At 41.6% G+C, this 19,544-nt stretch overlaps 1 protein-coding gene across 1 annotated transcript in view; it reads right to left on the bottom strand.

Moving 5' to 3' along the window:
- Positions 1-19,544, bottom strand: part of LOC130908015 (poly [ADP-ribose] polymerase 1-like) — a 32,829-nt gene that overhangs the window by 1,292 nt on the left and 11,993 nt on the right. The window contains exons 8-19 of the mRNA XM_057823604.1: positions 18,044-18,206; positions 14,426-14,566; positions 14,106-14,357; positions 13,932-13,997; positions 13,391-13,848; positions 13,218-13,301; positions 7,373-7,495; positions 7,180-7,308; positions 6,839-6,937; positions 2,194-2,346; positions 1,984-2,111; positions 1,836-1,897 (exon numbers count right to left, since the gene is read on the bottom strand). Of these exons, the coding sequence (XP_057679587.1) occupies positions 1,836-1,897; positions 1,984-2,111; positions 2,194-2,346; positions 6,839-6,937; positions 7,180-7,308; positions 7,373-7,495; positions 13,218-13,301; positions 13,391-13,848; positions 13,932-13,997; positions 14,106-14,357; positions 14,426-14,566; positions 18,044-18,206 (1,858 nt within the window). The remainder of the gene's footprint in view (positions 1-1,835; positions 1,898-1,983; positions 2,112-2,193; positions 2,347-6,838; positions 6,938-7,179; positions 7,309-7,372; positions 7,496-13,217; positions 13,302-13,390; positions 13,849-13,931; positions 13,998-14,105; positions 14,358-14,425; positions 14,567-18,043; positions 18,207-19,544) is intronic.

Below are 19,544 nucleotides of genomic sequence, written 5' to 3'. Positions count from 1 at the left end.
CCTGGCTAATAGCCGTCCATCCAGCTACCTACCTGGCTAAAAGCCGTCCATCCAGCTACCTACCTGGCTAAAAGCCGTCCATCCAGCTACCTACCTGGCTAATAGCCATTCATCCAGCTACACACCTGGCTAATAGCTAGCCATTCATCCAGCTACCTACCTGGCTAATAGCCGTCTTTCTAGCTACTTACCTGGCTAATAGCCGTCTTTCTAGCTACCTGGCTAAGAGCCGTCTATCCATCTAGCTACCTGGCTGATAGCCGTCCATCCAGCTAGCTACCTGGCTAATAGCCGTCCATCCATCTAGCTACCTGGCTGATAGCCGTCCATCCAGCTAGCTACCTGGCTAATAGCCGTCCATCCAGCTAGCTACCTGGCTAATAGCCGTCTATCCAGCTAGCTACCTGGCTAATATCCGTCTTTCTAGCTACCTGGCTAATAGCCGTCCATCCATCTAGCTACCTGGCTAATAGCCGTCCATCCATCTAGCTACCTGGCTAATAGCCGTCCATCCAGCTAGCTACCTGGCTAATAGCCGTCCATCCATCTAGCTACCTGGCTAATAGCCGTCCATCCATCTAGCTACCTGGCTGATAGCCGTCCATCCAGCTACCTACCTGGCTAATAGCCGTCCATCCAGCTACCTACCTGGCTAATAGCCGTCCATCCAGCTACCTACCTGGCTAATAGCCGTCCATCCAGCTACCTACCTGGCTAAAAGCCGTCCATCCAGCTACCTACCTGGCTAATAGCCATTCATCCAGCTACACACCTGGCTAATAGCTAGCCATTCATCCAGCTACCTACCTGGCTAATAGCCGTCTTTCTAGCTACTTACCTGGCTAATAGCCGTCTTTCTAGCTACCTGGCTAAGAGCCGTCTATCCATCTAGCTACCTGGCTGATACCCGTCCATCCAGCTAGCTACCTGGCTAATAGCCGTCCATCCATCTAGCTACCTGGCTGATAGCCGTCCATCCAGCTAGCTACCTGGCTAATAGCCGTCCATCCAGCTAGCTACCTGGCTAATAGCCGTCCATCCAGCTACCTACCTGGCTAATAGCTGTCCATCCAGCTACCTACCTGGCTAAAAGCCGTCCATCCAGCTACCTACCTGGCTAAAAGCCGTCCATCCAGCTACCTACCTGGCTAATAGCCATTCATCCAGCTACACACCTGGCTAATAGCTAGCCATTCATCCAGCTACCTACCTGGCTAATAGCCGTCTTTCTAGCTACTTACCTGGCTAATAGCCGTCTTTCTAGCTACCTGGCTAAGAGCCGTCTATCCAGCTGGCTACCTGGCTAATAGCCATCCATCCAGCTAGCTACCTGGGTAATATCCGTCTATCCAGCTAGCTACCTGGCTAATAGCCATCTAGCTAGCTGCCAATTAGCTATCTATCTAAACATGACCCCCCCCCCCCCCAAAAAATAAAACTTGTTAACCTATTCTAGAAGAAATACTGTAGTTTTTAAATATTGCAACTTAATTCTAAAAAGATTCGATTTTTTGTAATAATTCGTTATATTCTCATTAAAACAAAAATTCTCAAGTTTACCCAATTTAAAAAAAGTGTTTTCTACACGAAAAATTAACCTAAAAGTAACTTCTTTTATAATCTTAATTATTAAGAAATTAATAGTTTCTTATAGTATCGTAGGATTTTTTTCCCCTCATAATTAAAAGCGATTCCAGGAAAATAATGTTCAGGATTTTTTCTCAAATCATAATAAAATTTCTTTGGCACCGGTGCAATTCCACAGAATACTGAAATTTGATTCTTACAAATTTTTTACAATTAGGAAGCTCGAACATTTTTTGCAAGCGTCGCACCTTTAACACTGTGTTTGCCCTTTGGTAGTTTGGTGACGTGGGAGGCCTTTTTCAGTTCATGCCTGCAATAAAAGTGAAAAAATAAGACAGAAAAATTAACATCACTTTGTTTTTCCTTTTTATGTAAAAATTCTATACGGTTACTCACATGTTGCCTAGGGCGACTTCGGCCAGCAGCAGAAGTCCGACGGGGTCCGACTGCGAGGTGTGACAGTAGTTGGCGCTCTTGGACACCATGTCGGCAAAGTACACGCCTTTGCCGAACATGTAGCCGGTCTACCCGAGCGATAAACCACAAGTGGATTTTAGGAAATGTTTCTGACAGAATAAGAAGTGTAGCATAGATGTTAAAACTTACCACGGGGGCTTCCGGCGGCGCGATGCGAAGACCTTGAGAGAGGATGCCAGCGTAATTGGTGGTTCGCGAGCCGTGCCAAAGCAGCTGGCGATTGTGCAGCTCCTCGAAGGGCTGGAAGCGCTGGCGCTCTCCCTCGCGGTTGATTTTGAAGATCTGAAACCAAAGCCCGTTGAACTCAATACATGTAGCATGAAATCAACTGGTAAGATAAAAGTACTTTTTCTGTTATGTGGAATTTGCAACTTTATTCTCATATTTGTGATTTTGTCTTGAAATATTTTTGATTCTAGTGCCTGTATTGGTTTTTTTTACAATGGTAAAGCCAATTTTTTTTTTTTTTTTTTTTTTCATTTTTAAACTGTACTAGCAAAAAAACTACCTTATTTTCTGCACTATAAGAAAATGAAAGCCTTCAATTTCTTCAAAAGCAGGCACTGCACCCTATACAGGGAGCTTTTTAACAATCCACTAAAACCAAGTATTTATAGTAACAGAAAACTTAAAACATGCCATTTAAGAAACTGTTAGAATGATTTTGCCCACAGTTAACATTTATGCTTTCCTTATTATAGTTAGTCACCAGATAGGGTAACTTCTGTCTAGTCAGCCTTTCCTTATATAGTCTATGTATTCTATTTTATGTTCTATATTACAGGCATGAAAATGGGTCAGGGGTTAAAAAGGTGAGAAGGGTGTGGAGGAAATATGTTCCAGTACACTGTATTGTACACCCCAACAAAATATTGAGCTCTGTCGACCCACACTGTGTTTCAGCAGGGCCATGCAGAGACCGGTGGAGGGGTGGGTGCTCGTAGATCAAAAGGGGCACATGAACAAGTATTTAATACACCTTCAAACAACATAACTTAAATTTTAACCAGCTTTAGATAATAATTGGCTGCGACTGTGACATACTTTAATTGGGAGGGGGCAACAGTGAATGGAAATCAAAACTGTCATCAACACTTTCTGGCTGTGACTCAGTCAGTCTGCCTCTTTTCTTCCTTCAACCTCTGCATCAAAACTTCCTTCCTCAACTTGTTCATCTGAGAACAAACCACATCAGATGGTCACTGAGCCACCAACAGCAGTTTTCTTAAAACTATTATTTCATTATCATCCATACTTAACAACTCTAGCACCTAATGATTAATAAAGCAATGACATAAAAATCTTATAGAAAAATAACATTGTAATTGTGTTTATAATTGGATTTAATACCCGACTATCCTTGCAAACTTGTTCTTACCAGGTCTGCTATTCACCCAGCTGATGAGGTATCCACTGCCTTTAGCAGCCTCATCTAACTCCTTTTTTTATCCCTCAATCTCCCTTCCCTACGACGCATTTCTATGTAATGAAATATAAATATTTTAAAAAAAACAGACTCCCCCGGTGGCTTTTAGTTTTAAAGCTTTCTTAATTTCTTTCTCACTCAATGACGATAGTTAGATTTGTGTTTTTATTATTCAATCAAAAAACAAAGTTGCTTCAATCAAAATACAGTATATACTTTTAATCCCAAAAAGTAGCTTCAATAAAAAAAAAACAAAAAAAAGTTTTTGATTGCAATAATAAATTTGAGACAAAAAAAGCATTTGAAAACTATTTTTCTTGATTGAAACAAATTTTTCCATTTATGTTTTGCATTTGGGCCACATTTTGGCTAGGACATTTGTGTCTTTATTATTCAATCAAATAAGTTGCTTCAAACAAAAAAATATATATAAAAAGAAAAACTTTGCACATGTGCCAATCACCGTTTACCAAAGCCTGAGAGGGTTTGAGTAGACTCACTATGAAGCTTTTAATAAAGCCAAGCATTTTCTAACTACTTTATTCTTGTTTAAAAATAATTCGGTGGGGCAGTAACATGTTTAAAACTTATCATAATTCTTACATTTTGAAGTGCTTGAAAACCATTTATAAATGATACTTTGGTGAAAAAAGTGAAAAAAAATGTCATATATATATATATATCTTTTTTCCAATGTAAAATCTGAATAAATGCATTGAACACGCCCAAAAAAAAAAAAAAAGGGGGGGGGGGCGCTACTTCGCGGTTTTCACTTATTGCGGCGGGTTCTGGTCCCCATTAACCGCGAAAAACGAGGGATCCCTGTATTTCTGAAAAGCTTTAAGAAGCAGGACTCATTCCCACCACTCGTCGGGCCGCTGTTGTGCCGACACCGGCCGTCAGCTCAAATCCAAGCCGAAAATAACGCGTCTCCGGCGGACGACGGGAGCGATGTGATGCGCCCCTTCCATAGAGGTTAGATTTTGTGCCCACATTTTAAGCATTCACGTTCGGGTCAGTTCGGGTCGGGCCGCCATGCCGGACTAATAAATTATTTAAAAAAAAAAAAAAAAAAAAAATGGAGAGCAGGCTCTCTGTATTGCGCTTCTGCTTGTGCGTGTGCACAAACGCCGTGGCGCCGGCCGCTTTTTATTCTTGTCCTCCCGCTGTACCGTTTGCGCATGGCCGAGGCGCCGCCCTCATTTTCATTTCCTTGTCAGAGAGGCGCGTCCATGTGAGAACAATATCCCACACACTCAGAAATATGTTTAACAAACTTTCCCAGCGTTATTTCGTTGTGTGAATGCTTTGATAATTCTCAGAAAAATATGTAGAATATTTAAACATTAAGAAAACTTGCGTTTTTTTCTGCCAACTCGAATAAATGAAAATAAATTGCTACTGCTACGTTTTTTTCCACGTCACTCAAAAAAAAAAAAAAAAAAATGGAGAGCAGGCTCTCTGTATTGCGCTTTTGCTTGTGCGTGTGCACCAACGCCGTGGCGCCGGCCGCTCTTTATTCTTGTCCTCCCGCTGTACCGTTTGCGCACGGCCGAGGCGCCGCCCTCATTTTCATTTCCTTGTCAGAGAGGCGCGTCCATGTGAGAACAATATCCCACACACTCAGAAATATGTTTAACAAACTTTCCCAGCGTTATTTCGTTGTGTGAATGCTTTGATAATTCTCCCAAAAATATGTAGATTATTTAAACATTAAGAAAACTTGCGTTTTTTTCTGCCAACTCGAAGAAATGAAAATAAATTGCTGCTGCTGCTGCGTTTTTTCCGCGTCACTCAAAAAAAAAAAAAAAAAAAAAAAAAAAAAAAAAAAATCGGGTTTTTCGGGTTCGGGCCTGCAAATCTAGTTAAGTGATCGAGCTCGGGCCGGGTCGGGCCTCAATACCAGCGGGCTGTGTCGGGTCGGGCTGGATTTTTTAGGCCCGAACTAGGCTCTACCCCTCCATCCGAGAGAATGCCGCTTAATTTGACTCAACAGTGTGTTTCTTCGTTTGTATTACCGCTAAATACACAAGCTTGACGCCAATTTAACGGGAGCTATTTTTTTTCATGGGAGATTTGGCTAGCTCTGGCAGTGTTCAACGCAAGCTGCAACGAATGGCAGTAAGTTTTTTATATCGCAAAACGTGAAAACGATTGAAACCATTACTCACCAAATTCAATCTGCTGGCAAATACAGGCAAGTGTGTATGCTGCGCTCTGGTCTGGCCGAATGCGGATAAGGCCTGCTTTTTGTTTTCGCAGCTTTGCAATGCAACCGAAGGCTCTCCGAGCACTCCATGTACACGCGTAAGGAGTGCGCGCGTTTGGAATAATGGAACGCAGCTTGGGCCGATGATTGGTTCTCGTCAGCGAAGCATCTAGAAGGATTTGCTGACTGTCCGTGTCACTTTTTTAAAGAACCGATCAGTTTACATACTAAGTTAATCACGTGATGATAATAATAATAATTAAATAAAACCTCCCGACCCCCCCCCCCCTCCCAAAAAGAATTTCTCCTCGGATCTACGCAATTCACGTAGGTCGCCCTTCTTGACTTCAAAACGGCGAATTTCGCCGAAAGGTGAGAGATTTTCATGCCTGATATTACCTTGTTTTCGCCTAAAGAAGGATGGTATTACAGCAACCAGGAGAGCATCTACCAAACTCCAAAAAAGCGACATCGACTTCCTTTGTGTTCTTTTAGCAAAGTTAGGTGTACATACACCTAGCTTCTAGTCTAACAGAAACAATTATGAACTTTTTTTTTTTTTTTTTTTTTTTAAATGGCGTCTCCTGTACAAATGCCTTCTTGAAATCTGCTATTGAGATTCCTCATCTGAGCTGGAAGACTCACTTTCATCAGCATGGTTCCGAAAATAGCACATCGTTTACTTGCTCAAAGTCACCGTTTCACGATGCTGCCACTTGCTCAAGTCTGCCAATACGCAAATAATCCCATTTTGTCAACAGCAGATTTCAACAATTATTTACTTCCAACACCCTGGAGTATTTGTTTTTGGGTTCACTGGCTGTCTAGCCGATAGCGTCACTTTCACACACAGCCACAAACCGGAAGTACGCGCCAAGCCACTTCTGGTTGCATTTTTGACACATGAAAAAATAGCGAATACCATACTACGGTCTGACGGAAAATTTTTGTGGTTTTGAAACCACAACGTTTTCACACCACGGTAAACCGTGAAACCGGTAACCTGCACATGCCTAATGATATCTCGATTCTTGCAGGAGCATATCGATAACCTTTTGGGAAACAAAGTATCACAACAGATCACCATTTCGATATTTTGTCACACCCCTAATTATCACAGTTTAATATTACATACTTACCTCTTGTACTTCCAGTGTATACGTATTATGCGTGGCCGCATGCGTGTTCTTAACGTACTGCACAATGATGTCCGCTTCCTGTGTGCTCTTATCCACCACCTGAGAAACATACATGAAACATCCTTGCTAACTATCTGAGTGCTATTGACATCGATTGACTTCTTATGTGAATTTAAATGAGTTCATCACGATTAGATGTCCAATCCATTTGAAGTGGGAGAGTTGGCAGCGAATGAACGTTCGTTCATTCGCTGCCAACTCTTCCAGTTCAAACGAATTGGACGTCAATCGCCTTCAATGGCAGCGAACAACTTAAAAATTTAATTTGTAAGCCTCCCGACCTCGATCTTCGTCTTGAGTTGTTCGTAGTTAATGTCGATAGGATCGCTTTCGTTATCTTGCGCTCCTCCCCTCAGCAGGCTGTAGGCCACTTCGATGTCCAACAAATTGTCCAGCATTTGAACTTTAGCCTGTACGGGGACGCATACGTATTTACACACAGGTACGCAGAGAGTACGGTGGCCAAATTAGTACCTGGATGTACTCCAAATTGCTGAGCAGCGGCGGCTTCTTCATGCCGAAGTCGTGCGGTATCAGCGTGTAGAAGCGATTGGACAGATCCAAAATGTGAGCTTCGGTCATATTGTCCGACACCGCCTAAATCAGAAAAAGGAAAACGGAAGCATTTTGAGATGCAAGTTGAAACACTTCAAAACTCAAACTAGAAAATGCAAATTCCTGATAAGGTTTTTGGTTCCTTGCTATTTTTTTTAATTTCTGGGCATTTCAATGTCACTTTTTAAATCATTGGCTGCCACTGCCGGCGCTAAATGGATTGGATGTTTAGCCCAGTCAATGGCACGGAGTATTAACAGCCGGGTCCTCCCAGTTTACCGTAATTTCCAGACTATAAGGCGCACCTGACTATAATCCCCCATGGATAGTTACACCAAAAGACATTAACCAATACCACTTTATTTGACAGCGGCATCATAAGACTGTCATAAGAGCAAATGAACACCATGAAGCTTTGAATCAATTGGCTGCAAAGCTTCATTGCTTCAAGAAGTTGAGATTTGGCCATCACATAAACCTCAGTGGCCACCTGCTGTCAACATTGTTGTCCAACATGCCTCCTAGCATGCATAGCAGCGCTATAGATGTAAATAATAATCAAAATTCATGTTCTGTGCAAATTATTTCTTCAGTTATTGTTCCAGTTGTTTCATTACTAGGTATGGTATTAAGTAACACTATTTGGCAGTGGCGCCATAAGACCATCATAATAATGTAGGGCTGTCAAAATTATCGCGTTAACGGGCGTGAATTAATTTTTTTAATTAATCACGTTAAAATATTTGACGCAATTAACGCATGGACTGAATGACCCGCTCGCATATTGCCTCAAACAGATTACAATGAGGCCGTTTATGGACATTAAGAGTGAAGAGAATGCCACCGGCCGCTTGGGGGCAGCGCCGTTCCACACTCATGTTATTTCTTCTAAACGTGGGAGAACTAGTAGTTGTGAGACATTTATGCTGTATTCACAATGCAATGCAAATTGCTATTTGTGCTCCACACATATTTCGGTAAGTTTTCTTTCTTTTACTGGCAATTATGTGTCTCTTGTTGTATTTTGGGTAAGATATGTACAGATATATGTTATACAGTAAAGGCGAGTGGACACAGGCGTTCTTTGGACCGCGCCGTTCATTGGCAACTCCTTCACAACAAACATAAGTATCGTTTAGTGAAAGCACAACAAAAATAATATTCCTCTCTCTCAAAAAAAAAAAGTAATGTTCAAAAAAAGAAAAGCATGTATAGTACTATAGTAATGAGGCCCTATTCTGACACACAGTTAAACAACAATGCAAAATGAACTGGCATTCCATATCAAAATAGCTATGCAAAATACACGTAAAACTTTTCACTCTATTTTTATTATTGTTATTTTTATTCTTTTTATTATATTAACTCTAATTTTGATTGAAAATTTTACACATTTTATTCAGACGAAAACATGAAGAGGGGTTTTAATATAAAATTACTATAACTTGTAACTATAACATTTATCGTTTAAGAACTACAAGTCTTTATATCCGTGGATCATTTTAACAGAAAAAATGTTAATAATGCCATTTGTGGATTTATTGTTACAATAAACAAATACAGTACTTATGTACAGTATGTTGTATGTATATATCCGTCGTGTGTCTTATCTTTCAATTCAGAAAATAATTTACAGAAAAATAAGGCATATTTTAGAGATGGTTTGAATTGCGATTAATTGCGATTAACTATAATTAATTTTTAAGCTGTAATTAACTTGATTAAAAATGTTCATCGTTTGACAGCCCGATAATGATGACATTGCCATGAGCATTAATGAATGCTTATGACAGTCATTTTGTTTCATCAGGCAAATTATGTCCCTTTTGAATGGATGTAAAAGATCCGAGTAGGGCTGCAGCTATCGATTACTTTAGTAGTCGATTAATCGGATAAGGAACATAAAATTTAAAATACCTGAGCTGAGCCTCAAACGGTATAAAAAATAACAAATAAATAAATGAGGATCCAAGTACAACAAAAGAACAATTGGCTAACTAGGATAGCGAAAGTCCACTAGCTTAAATGCTATTAAATGCTAACTTTTTATTTATTTATTGATTTTTTTTTTTTTTTTTTTACAATGCTTTTAACAATTGGTTCAAACACATATTCCCACAAAAAGGCTAAAATATACCGATAAAGTAAACAATGAATGCATTGAAAACACATTAGCTCAAACAAAAACTTAGCTTATGCTGGTCTTAACAAGGAGCAGCTGGAATCAGCCATGTGAAATGAGCTATGTCATATTCACTGTTGCCACTAGAGGGCAGTGTATCCACCCACATTTATAAAACTAAATGCAAACACTTTAAAAACAAACAATTACAACGCCACTTTAATTAAACGAATACTCGAAGCAGCAAAATTTAATTTGAATCTTTTTTTCTAATCGAACGACTTGAGTTAATCGATTTATCGTTGCAGCACTAGATCCGAGCTGGACATAGATGTAGTGACATAATTTGCCAGATAAGGGGAAAAGATAGCGGCTTATAGTCCGAAAATTACGGTAAATTCATTGGACATCTTTTGCTGTCAATTTGGGTCAATGAGTTAATTTTGGGTCACTTCCGTTTCATTTTGATGCTATTTTGGCTCACTTCCTGATTTTTTAAAAAAAAATCATCTTCCGCAATTCCAGGTTGCTCCCTGTTTATTGGTGACTTCCTGTTGATTTTTGGGCGTTTTCGGGTCTCATCCTGTACATTTTGGGGACTTTCAGGGTCATCTCCTGCACATTTTGGGTTTCCTTTCTGTTATTTTTAGGACAAATCGAGGATTTTTTTTTTTTTGGAGGGGGGGGGGTAATGAACACCATTAGATTTTTTTGCAAGTCCGAGTTAAAAATCAATAGGCGTGAATGGAATGTTTTGGTGGGACTTTAATGTGCTATTGGAAATTAATGAGGCCATTGCAAATGTATGGTATTAGAGGTTTTAGGTTTAGGTGGATTGTAGGTTTTAGCCAAAAATTGATAACTTTGTGCCCCATGATTTTGTGAATATTTTTGATGTGTGTATTTGGGGAATCGGATAAAAACTGTGGGATATTACAATTTTGAAAATATGACTTTTTAGTCTTTTGGAATTAATGCTTTTTTTTTTTGTCAAAAATTGTGTTTTTGGTGCAACCATGAGCGTTGATCACGACTCTGCATGGTGTGATGTTTTGGAATGTTGTGAACTGGTCTAAGCATAATGCGACACACCAAAAAAAGTGTATGGGGAATGTTTTTTTTTTTTTTTTTTTTTCACGATGAGGCAGAAATAAAATATGGTGTCTTCTCACAAGGACGCAAACATCTTCGAAAATGTTCTACAACCCTGAAGGCTCGAGATATTTAGTTTGAAAGGGATAGTACGTTCCCGGCGGCAGTGAGCATTTTATGCTAAACTCTGAAAGCGCCCAGTAGCATATGTGCTGCCGTCGTTATAGCCTGCTGGTCAGTGGACGGAGACATATAAGTCACGGCTGAGGAAACCTTGATAAGTGTGCTTTCTTGAAGTTTGGGACCCTGGAAAACTGGTTCCTCCAATTACTAAGCTACAGTGCCTTGCAAAAGTATTCGCCCCCCTTGAACCTTGCAACCTTTCGCCACATTTCAGGCTTCAAACATAAAGATATCAAATTTTAATTTTTTGTCAAGAATCAACAACAAGTGGGACACAATCGTGAAGTGGAACAAAATTTATTGGATAATTTAAACTTTTTTAACAAATAAAAAAACTGAAAAGTGGGGCGTGCAATATTATTCGGCCCCCTTGCGTTAATACTTTGTAGCGCCACCTTTTGCTCCAATTACAGCTGCAAGTCGCTTGGGGTATGTTTCTATCAGTTTTGCACATCGAGAGACTGACATTCTTGCCCATTCTTCCTTGCAAAACAGCTCGAGCTCAGTGAGGTTGGATGGAGACTGTTAGTGAACAGCAGTCTTCAGCTCTTTCCACAGATTCTCGATCGGATTCAGGTCTGGACTTTGACTTGGCCATTCTAACACCTGGATACGTTTATTTTTGAACCATTCCATTGTAGGTTTGGCTTTATGTTTTGGATCATTGTCCTGTTGGAAGATAAATCTCCGTCCCAGTCTCAGGTCTTGTGCAGATACCAACAGGTTTTCTTCCAGAACGTTCCTGTATTTGGTTGCATCCATCTTCCCGTCAATTTTAACCATCTTCCCTGTCCCTGCTGAAGAAAAGCAGGCCCAAACCATGATGCTGCCACCACCATGTTTGACAGTGGGGATGGTGTGTTCAGGGTGATGAGCTGTGTTGCTTTTACGCCAAACATATCGTTTTGCATTGTGGCCAAAAAGTTCAATTTTGGTTTCATCTGACCAGAGCACCTTCTTCCACATGTTTGGTGTGTCTCCCAGGTGGCTTGTGGCAAACTTTAAACGAGACTTTTTATGGATATCTTTGAGAAATGGCTTTCTTCTTGCCACTCTTCCATAAAGGCCAGATTTGTGCAGTGTACGACTGATTGTTGTCCTATGGACAGACTCTCCCACCTCAGCTGTAGATCTCTGCAGTTCATCCAGAGTGATCATGGGCCTCTTGGCTGCATCTCTGATCAGTTTTCTCCTTGTTTGAGAAGAAAGTTTGGAAGGACGGCCGGGTCTTGGTAGATTTGCAGTGGTCTGATGCTCCTTCCATTTCAATATGATGGCTTGCACAGTGCTCCTTGAGATGTTTAAAGCTTGGGAAATCTTTTTGTATCCAAATCCGGCTTTAAACTTCTCCACAACAGTATCTCGGACCTGCCTGGTGTGTTCCTTGGTTTTTATAAGTCTCTCTGCACTTTAAACAGAACCCTGAGACTATCACAGAGCAGGTGCATTTATACAGAGACTTGATTACACACAGGTGGATTCTATTTATCATCATCGGTCATTCAGGACAACATTGGATCATTCAGAGATCCTCACTGAACTTCTGGAGTGAGTTTGCTGCACTGAAAGTAAAGGGGCCGAATAATATTGCACGCCCCACTTTTCAGTTTTTTATTTGTTAAAAAAGTTTAAATTATCCAATAAATGTTGTTCCACTTCACGATTGTGTCCCACTTGTTGTTGATTCTTGACAAAAAAACTAAATTTCATATCTTTATGTTTGAAGCCTGAAATGTGGCGAAAGGTTGCAAGATTCAAGGGGGCCGAATACTTTTGCAAGGCACTGTATATGATAACTCAATGTACATTTGTGCTGTAGTTTACAGAAACGACAAAATACTATTCTGTTTTTGGCAAAACTAGTTAAGTTCTTTACAGAACCATTAACTCAACTACTCCTTAAACTGCTGTTTTTTTTTTTTAATGATCGAGAGCCAGGTGAGTAGGTCGAATCCTTGCGGCGAAGAAGCTGAGCAAAGTGGCTCCCAGGTGGGTTAAACGGTGGAGGTTTGCGCATGCAATAAAAGTATTGTACTAAATTATAGTAAATTCACACGTATGTATTTAAATACTAATCTATTTGTATACTGTTTGCTTGAATTAACTCCGAACTACTCATACATGAACTGGGAGTGACGCTGTGAAACGTCCGAACAAGCGTGTAGCATCGATGAAGCAAATTTATTTTCTTTCATTTAATAATTTATGTTTTTCGACAGGGTGCTGAAATATATGGTGGGCCTAACACTTCCAAGCATTTTCAAGGACATGACATAAAATTCAAGAATCTTGAAAACACGACCGTAAAATCCAAACATTTTCATGGATTTCAAGGAACCTTACGAACCCTGATTGCTGTCAACTAACCTGTTGGACTTGAGTCAGAAGAGCATAAGCGCTCTGAATTTGCCTTTTGCTCAGTTTTCCCAGTGGCATTTTCTGGAGGTCAATCTGAAGAAAAAGAAAAAAAAACAGGAAAATACTGTATTACAGATTCGTCCTAGCTTTTAGTGTAGCTTAAACTTCAGCAGGAAACCTACCTCAAACTCCACCATGGCCTTCTTCATGCTCTCCACATCAAAAATCAATTTAATCAAATCCTGGACAGGTTTGGCCAGCTTGGACTTGGTTCCAGCGGTGGCCGTCAGCCGCTTCACGGCTTCTTCGTCCTGCCCGTAATCGATCTCCAATGGATAGAATTTATTGGGGTACTTGGTGAAGTTGGAGGCGCCCCAATCGTTACCCGTCTTTTCCCTATAGACGGACAGGAAGTTGGAGAGCGCAGAGTTCTTGTCGCCGACTTTTTCCAGCTTGTTGCCGCCGATGGTGGTGCCCACTCGGCCCCAAGAGCGGAACACCCAGTATCTTTTCTGGACGTCGTCTTCCAGCAGCTGCAGCTTGTAGTAAGAGTTAGTTCCTCGGACGATGTCAACTAAGCCCAAGGTGGCGCTGTACATTTTACCGTTCTGCTCCAAAACGTGAGCGCTGTTCTCCAGACCTGAGAGGGGGGAAAAACGAATCATATTTTTTGAAACATGTTCAGAGGAAAAAACAAAATTGGGATATTTGGAGTGAGATTACCTGAGTCGGGATCTACTGCGGCACCTCCTTTGACTGTCAGTTTCATTTTCTTAGCTTTGTTCTTACCTGAATGGGGACCAGGATAACTTTTGATTTTAAGACTAAAACTAAAAGGGCTACCAAAAACAACACTGATTTGAATGAATCATAAAAGTGTCAGCTACTTGATTTCACCTTCTTCCTCCTTGACTCTCCCGCTGCTCTTGGAAGCAGCCATGGCCCCCGATTTGGACGGGGCGGGAGCGGCCGATGGCGGAGGGGCCTCCACTTTGACCTCGGCCCCCCACGGTGAAATGGCGTGCAGGGAGACCAGCTCCTGAAAGGCTTTGCCCGACGACTTGAGGTCGACGAGGAAATCCTCGGCGACCACTCGCACACCAGCGACTTTGGCCTCCTCCATTTTCTTGCTCATTTTCTCCACCTCCTCTGCAAGCGTTTAATCGGATATTAATTCAATAAAACTGACCTCGCGAAATTATCTCAGCTTTCCTCACTCTTGGTGCTGATGCAGAGCGCCGATTTGTTAGCCGTGCCGCTAATCTTTCCTCCGAGGTCTTCCACGGCTGCCTTGATTTCGTCCTTGTTTTTGGCCAGTTTGCCTATGGTCAACACCTTCATGCCCGTGAGAGGTTTATCTGTCACAAAAACATATAGTTAATAAGAGTGTATTGGTATGGCGTTTAGGGCTGCAGCTATCGAATATTTTAGTAATCGAGTAATCGACTGAAAATTCTATCGATTAATCGAGTAATCGGATAAAACAAATATATTTTTAGGTGAAGAGCAATTATAGATATACATGAGAAAACAAGACATTTTATCATTTTCAGTCAATCAATGTCTTTATTTTTGATGTATTTGTTCATAGATAAGCCGCACTGGACTATTAGCCGCAGTTGTCCTCATTGTATTATGGGATATTTACTCAAAAAAATATCAACTGGTAACACTTCATTCGGCATCATAAGACTGTCATGAGACCAAATGAACCACCATTAAGCTTTGAACCAATTGGGTGCAAAGCCTTATTGTTTCCAAAAGCTTCATTTGGCCATCACTGCTCCCTTGGAGGAGAGAGTCAACCTCTGCTGCCACCGGCTTTCAACACTGTTGTCATCCAACATTCCTCCTAGCATGCATTGCGGTGCTACAGATATAAATAACAATCATGTTCTGCGCTAATTATTTCTTCAGTTACTGTTCCAGTTGTTTCATTAATTGCTAGTTATTTTATGTTAATTTGGTAACATTTTCTTGGATTGTGGTGCCATAATACTGTCACATGACAGTCATAATTATTACATGACAATGTCATAAGCATGAATGAATGCTTACAGTGTTTCCCACTAATGGACGAGACTGTGGCGGCCCGCCACAGTCTCGTTTGGGCCCGCCACAGTCTCGTTTGCGCGCCCCCCCCACCCCCCCGAAAAAAAAAGATAATAATCAGATGCGTCAGTCAGCCGATTACACAGCTGTAGCCCACTCCACTCTACTACCCGCGCGAGCGAGAGCAGCATTTTAGAGTAGTATTTTATTTATTTATTTATTTAAGAGACGCAAGGGGAACGAGTAGGAAGAATGGGAGAACGAGCGAGATAGCGAGAGATAGCGGTCGCATGTCGTAGCAGCCCGCTGTTATTTTGTTATTGTTTTTCTTTATTATTGTTACCACAATCGAGTGGGTAAGCAAATACAGACTTCTCTCCTTCTTCCCCATATCCGGGGCATTACAATAGTTTCGATCGGACTTTTCGGCGAAAGTGAGCGGTGGACGGCCGTCTTGGACGGAAAGCAAACTTTGATTGAACTTGCGCGGAGAGGCGGGGCCCAAAATAAAGCCTTGCTCTATTTTCAGAGCTGAGCAGAGTTGGTCACAGTAAAGTGTTTATTAGTTCAAGCAGAGTAAAATGATACATATTCACGGTACAAGAACGTCGTTTCCGTGTCCATCGATTGGTAAGAAAAGGCTGTTTGTACGAGTGACGTGTGGGCGCTCCCGTCGGGGGGACATTTCGCTTGGAGTGGCTATTTTTCGGCACAACACCGACGCGCCAACTTCAGACAATTATGGCTGACGAAAGTTGGATAAATGCGCCCCCCCCCCCCACAATTTCGCGAGCTCTGGGACACTCGAAAAATGACTCTCTTACCTCTCCTTGCTAAGTTAATGGTACCTCGATGTGCGTTTGTGTGGAAATTTAGTTCACGAAAAACGGGGAAAAAACTATTCACCTTCTCACCGAATCAAGAAAAACTCTTTACACGGCCATTAGAATCCCCCCTGTCCTGTAAATGGGTCAGTTGACAGAAGGACTGTTATTGTTGTGGTAATGTAGTACTTATGAGGCTCAAATAAAAAGAAAAAAGGAGGGCTACGACGGCGGTCTGAAACCCGCGGCTCTTGGGCCGCATGCGGCTCCTTAGTGCTGCTTTTTTTTTTTTTTTTTTAAATGGAAAAAGATGGGGGAGGGAAATATATTTTTTGTTTTAATAGGATTTCTAGGAGGACAAACATGATACAAACATTCTTTCAATTCATTAATATTGTAATGAAGTTAAACTTGTGGTGTCATCGTACAACAGAGTAGTCACGTGGTGCGCTACAGGATCCACTGCAGGGAAAATAAACATTTAATCATGAAGGCTAATTATGTATTTCTAGCCAACTTAGTCATTTTTATAGTAGGCTAATATAGCTAGTATTGATAATTATAAGGCTTGTACAAGGCTTTTAATTTTTTGCTGCTCCAGACATACTGTATCAGGTTTTTTTTTTTTTTTTTGTGGGGGGGGGGGGGGGGGGGGGGTCAAATATGGCTCTTTTCAACAGTTTGCCAACCCTGAGTCACTACGAGATGTAAGTCGTACTATTGCTACGAGAAAAAAAGTCGCATTATTACATAGGGTAACGTAGCTGTACTCAGCAACGCATTTTACATACATGTACCGTAGCTGAGAGCTATAACATTAGCCTAGCTAATGAAATATTTCAAATATATCGTTGTTATGGTTCTTCTTGGGGGAAAAAAATAATGAAAAAAAAAAAAAAATTCGCCGTGGCATGACATGGTGTGGCTGTCCGACTCCGATGCAGCCCACCACCACAGTTTCAAAAAATCCTATGGTCAGAGACCCTCCCACCACAGTCTCCTAAAATCCTGTGGGAAACACTGGCTTATAATAGAGGTCGGTTAGTGTCATCCAGCAAATTATGTCACTTTTGAATGGCCGTAAAAAATCTGAGCTGGACATCAATGGAGTTAGTGAAATAATATGCCACATGACACATCTTGACATCTGTCATAAGCATTCAGTAATGCCCATGATAGTGTCATGTCATAATTATGATGTTTTTATGACAGTCTTATGATGCCGGTGTCAAATAAAGTGTGACCTATTAACCCAAAATAAATCTACAAATAAGCCGCACTGGACTATAAACTGCAGGATTCAAAATGAGGGAAAAAAGTAGCGGCTTATAGTCCGAAAATTAGGGTATATTGTTGAAAACAGCCAACAATTGCATCTCAGATGTAACTAGAATTTAAAAAAAAAAAAAAAAAAAAAGACTAATTCACTGCTTTCACTCAAAAAAACCTTGAGATTTTAAAAAGTATTATATATATATATATATATATATATATATATATATATATATATACGGTACACACACACACCTAAAAATGCCTTTACGCTTGATAACACACATCACTTAAAAGTTAGGATTTTTTTCCCACGTTTTTCAATTGAATTTCTATTTGTGTCAAGCCATTTTTAAGTTGTAGTTAAGTTAGTCTAAACTGTAAGTCCTGATAGGATTTTGAGTTTTTGCACTGTAAATATATATTTATTATGGAGACAGATGGAGACAGAAATATATATATATATATATATATATTTCTGTCTCCATCCATGTACCAGTTTATAATCCGCACCATGATTTTACAAGTTGATTTTGGGGGGAAAAAAGTGCGCATTATATTCGGGAAATTACGGTAACTTTCAAATGCTGTGATAAAAGCCTTTTTCCCTGTTGTACCAAACCTGTAATATCGTGACCAATAGTTCGATCACAAAATTCCGAGACTGAGTGATTCGTCACTACTCACCTGATGGTCCGCCTTCTGGTAGTGGTTTAACGGGGGCGCCGGATGCGCTGGCCAGAGACTCTGATTTAACCACGGGCTGGCTTTGAGCGGGCGCCTCCTTCGGGTAAAATCGGTCCTGACGCTTAAACTTGAACTTCTTCAGGAAAGAAACCTCGTGGAATTCCTAAATTGAAGATATATCGACACTAAGATTACATGGTAGTAGTGCAGTGCGATTAGATGAGACACATCCCCAAAATATAGTAAACTGACTATCATTTAGAGCGGCAACTATTTATTTATTTATTTATTTATTTTTTTAAACCTGTCCTGTTCAGCTGTTTGGCACAGAGAATGGATGTCTAAGTGTCCAGTTGGTCTGCACAGTTTTAATGTTTCATATTGAGAGTATGACATTCTCCCATTGTGATTATTCAACATAACTTATTATGACAAAGCAGCGAACAGGAAGGGGTTATGGGGGAACAGAAAAAAAAAAAAACACTAGAAAAGAAAAAGAAAAGCAACAACAAGAAACATATTGAACGTCTACACTAACTAATAATATGTTGGGGCTATTGTCAGCTAAATGTATTTCCGGTTGACACCATGTGGGGGGGCCTGTTGATCAAGGAAAGAAGGGGAGGGGTTTGGGGGGACTATAAGCTAAGTGATTGGGAGGGGTACAGTGTACACAAATCAGCACTGTGATCCAGAACCCAGTAATCGTGTGAATCCCTTGTGAGTGTAAGCCTGTTGGCAATCGACCCAACGCCAATCCCGGCACCAGGACCTCCCACCCGAGCGTGCCCAATCACAACCAACTGTACGAGAGCCCAACCAAACACGCGACAGCCAAGCAGACGAGCGGAAACGCCACGCGGGCCCCAACCCAGGGCCACAGCCCCCACCCAGCCAGCCCGGGGCGGGAGGGCGGACGGGGGTGTGTGTGTGCGTGGGGTGGGGCGTGCAGCCCATCCCTCCTCCCGCAGCCCAGCAAAGGAGCCATCACCACCCCGCCCCCCCGGGATCCAGGGTGGTCCCCGGGCCACCTGTGCTCCCATCAATCGCCCTTCAGGGATGGAAAGAGGGGACGCACCACCAACCCCACGCCCACCCCCGTCTGCCCACCCAGCCGCTGCCGTAGCCTCCCAACCGGCACAGCACACCACGGGATCCCCAGCGGCCCGTCGAACCCAGGGCGAGGCAGGGTCCCCCCGCCGGAGCAGGCGACATCTAGCAGATACACCGGCGTCCAACCAGTGACCCGCGACAGAGCGGATGGATACCCAGGCAGAGAAGAGAGGGGAGGGCCGAGAAACCGCCGCGAGATCGGAGCCCCGACCTCCCCCTACTAGTGCGGCAACTATCAATCGATTAACTCGAGTAATTCCATTACAAGAAAGCTTCAAATCAAATTTTGCTGCTTCGAGTATTCGTTTAATTAGAGTGGCGTTGCAATGGTTTGTTTTGAAAGTGTTCGCATTTCGTTTTATTGATTTGGGTGGATACACTGCTCTCT

The sequence above is a fragment of the Corythoichthys intestinalis genome, chromosome 19, assembly GCF_030265065.1.
Source record: "Corythoichthys intestinalis isolate RoL2023-P3 chromosome 19, ASM3026506v1, whole genome shotgun sequence".
Lineage (NCBI taxonomy): Eukaryota > Metazoa > Chordata > Actinopteri > Syngnathiformes > Syngnathidae > Corythoichthys > Corythoichthys intestinalis.
The sequence above is the reverse complement of the archived record's forward strand: the minus strand, read 5'-3'. Positions and strand labels throughout refer to the sequence as shown.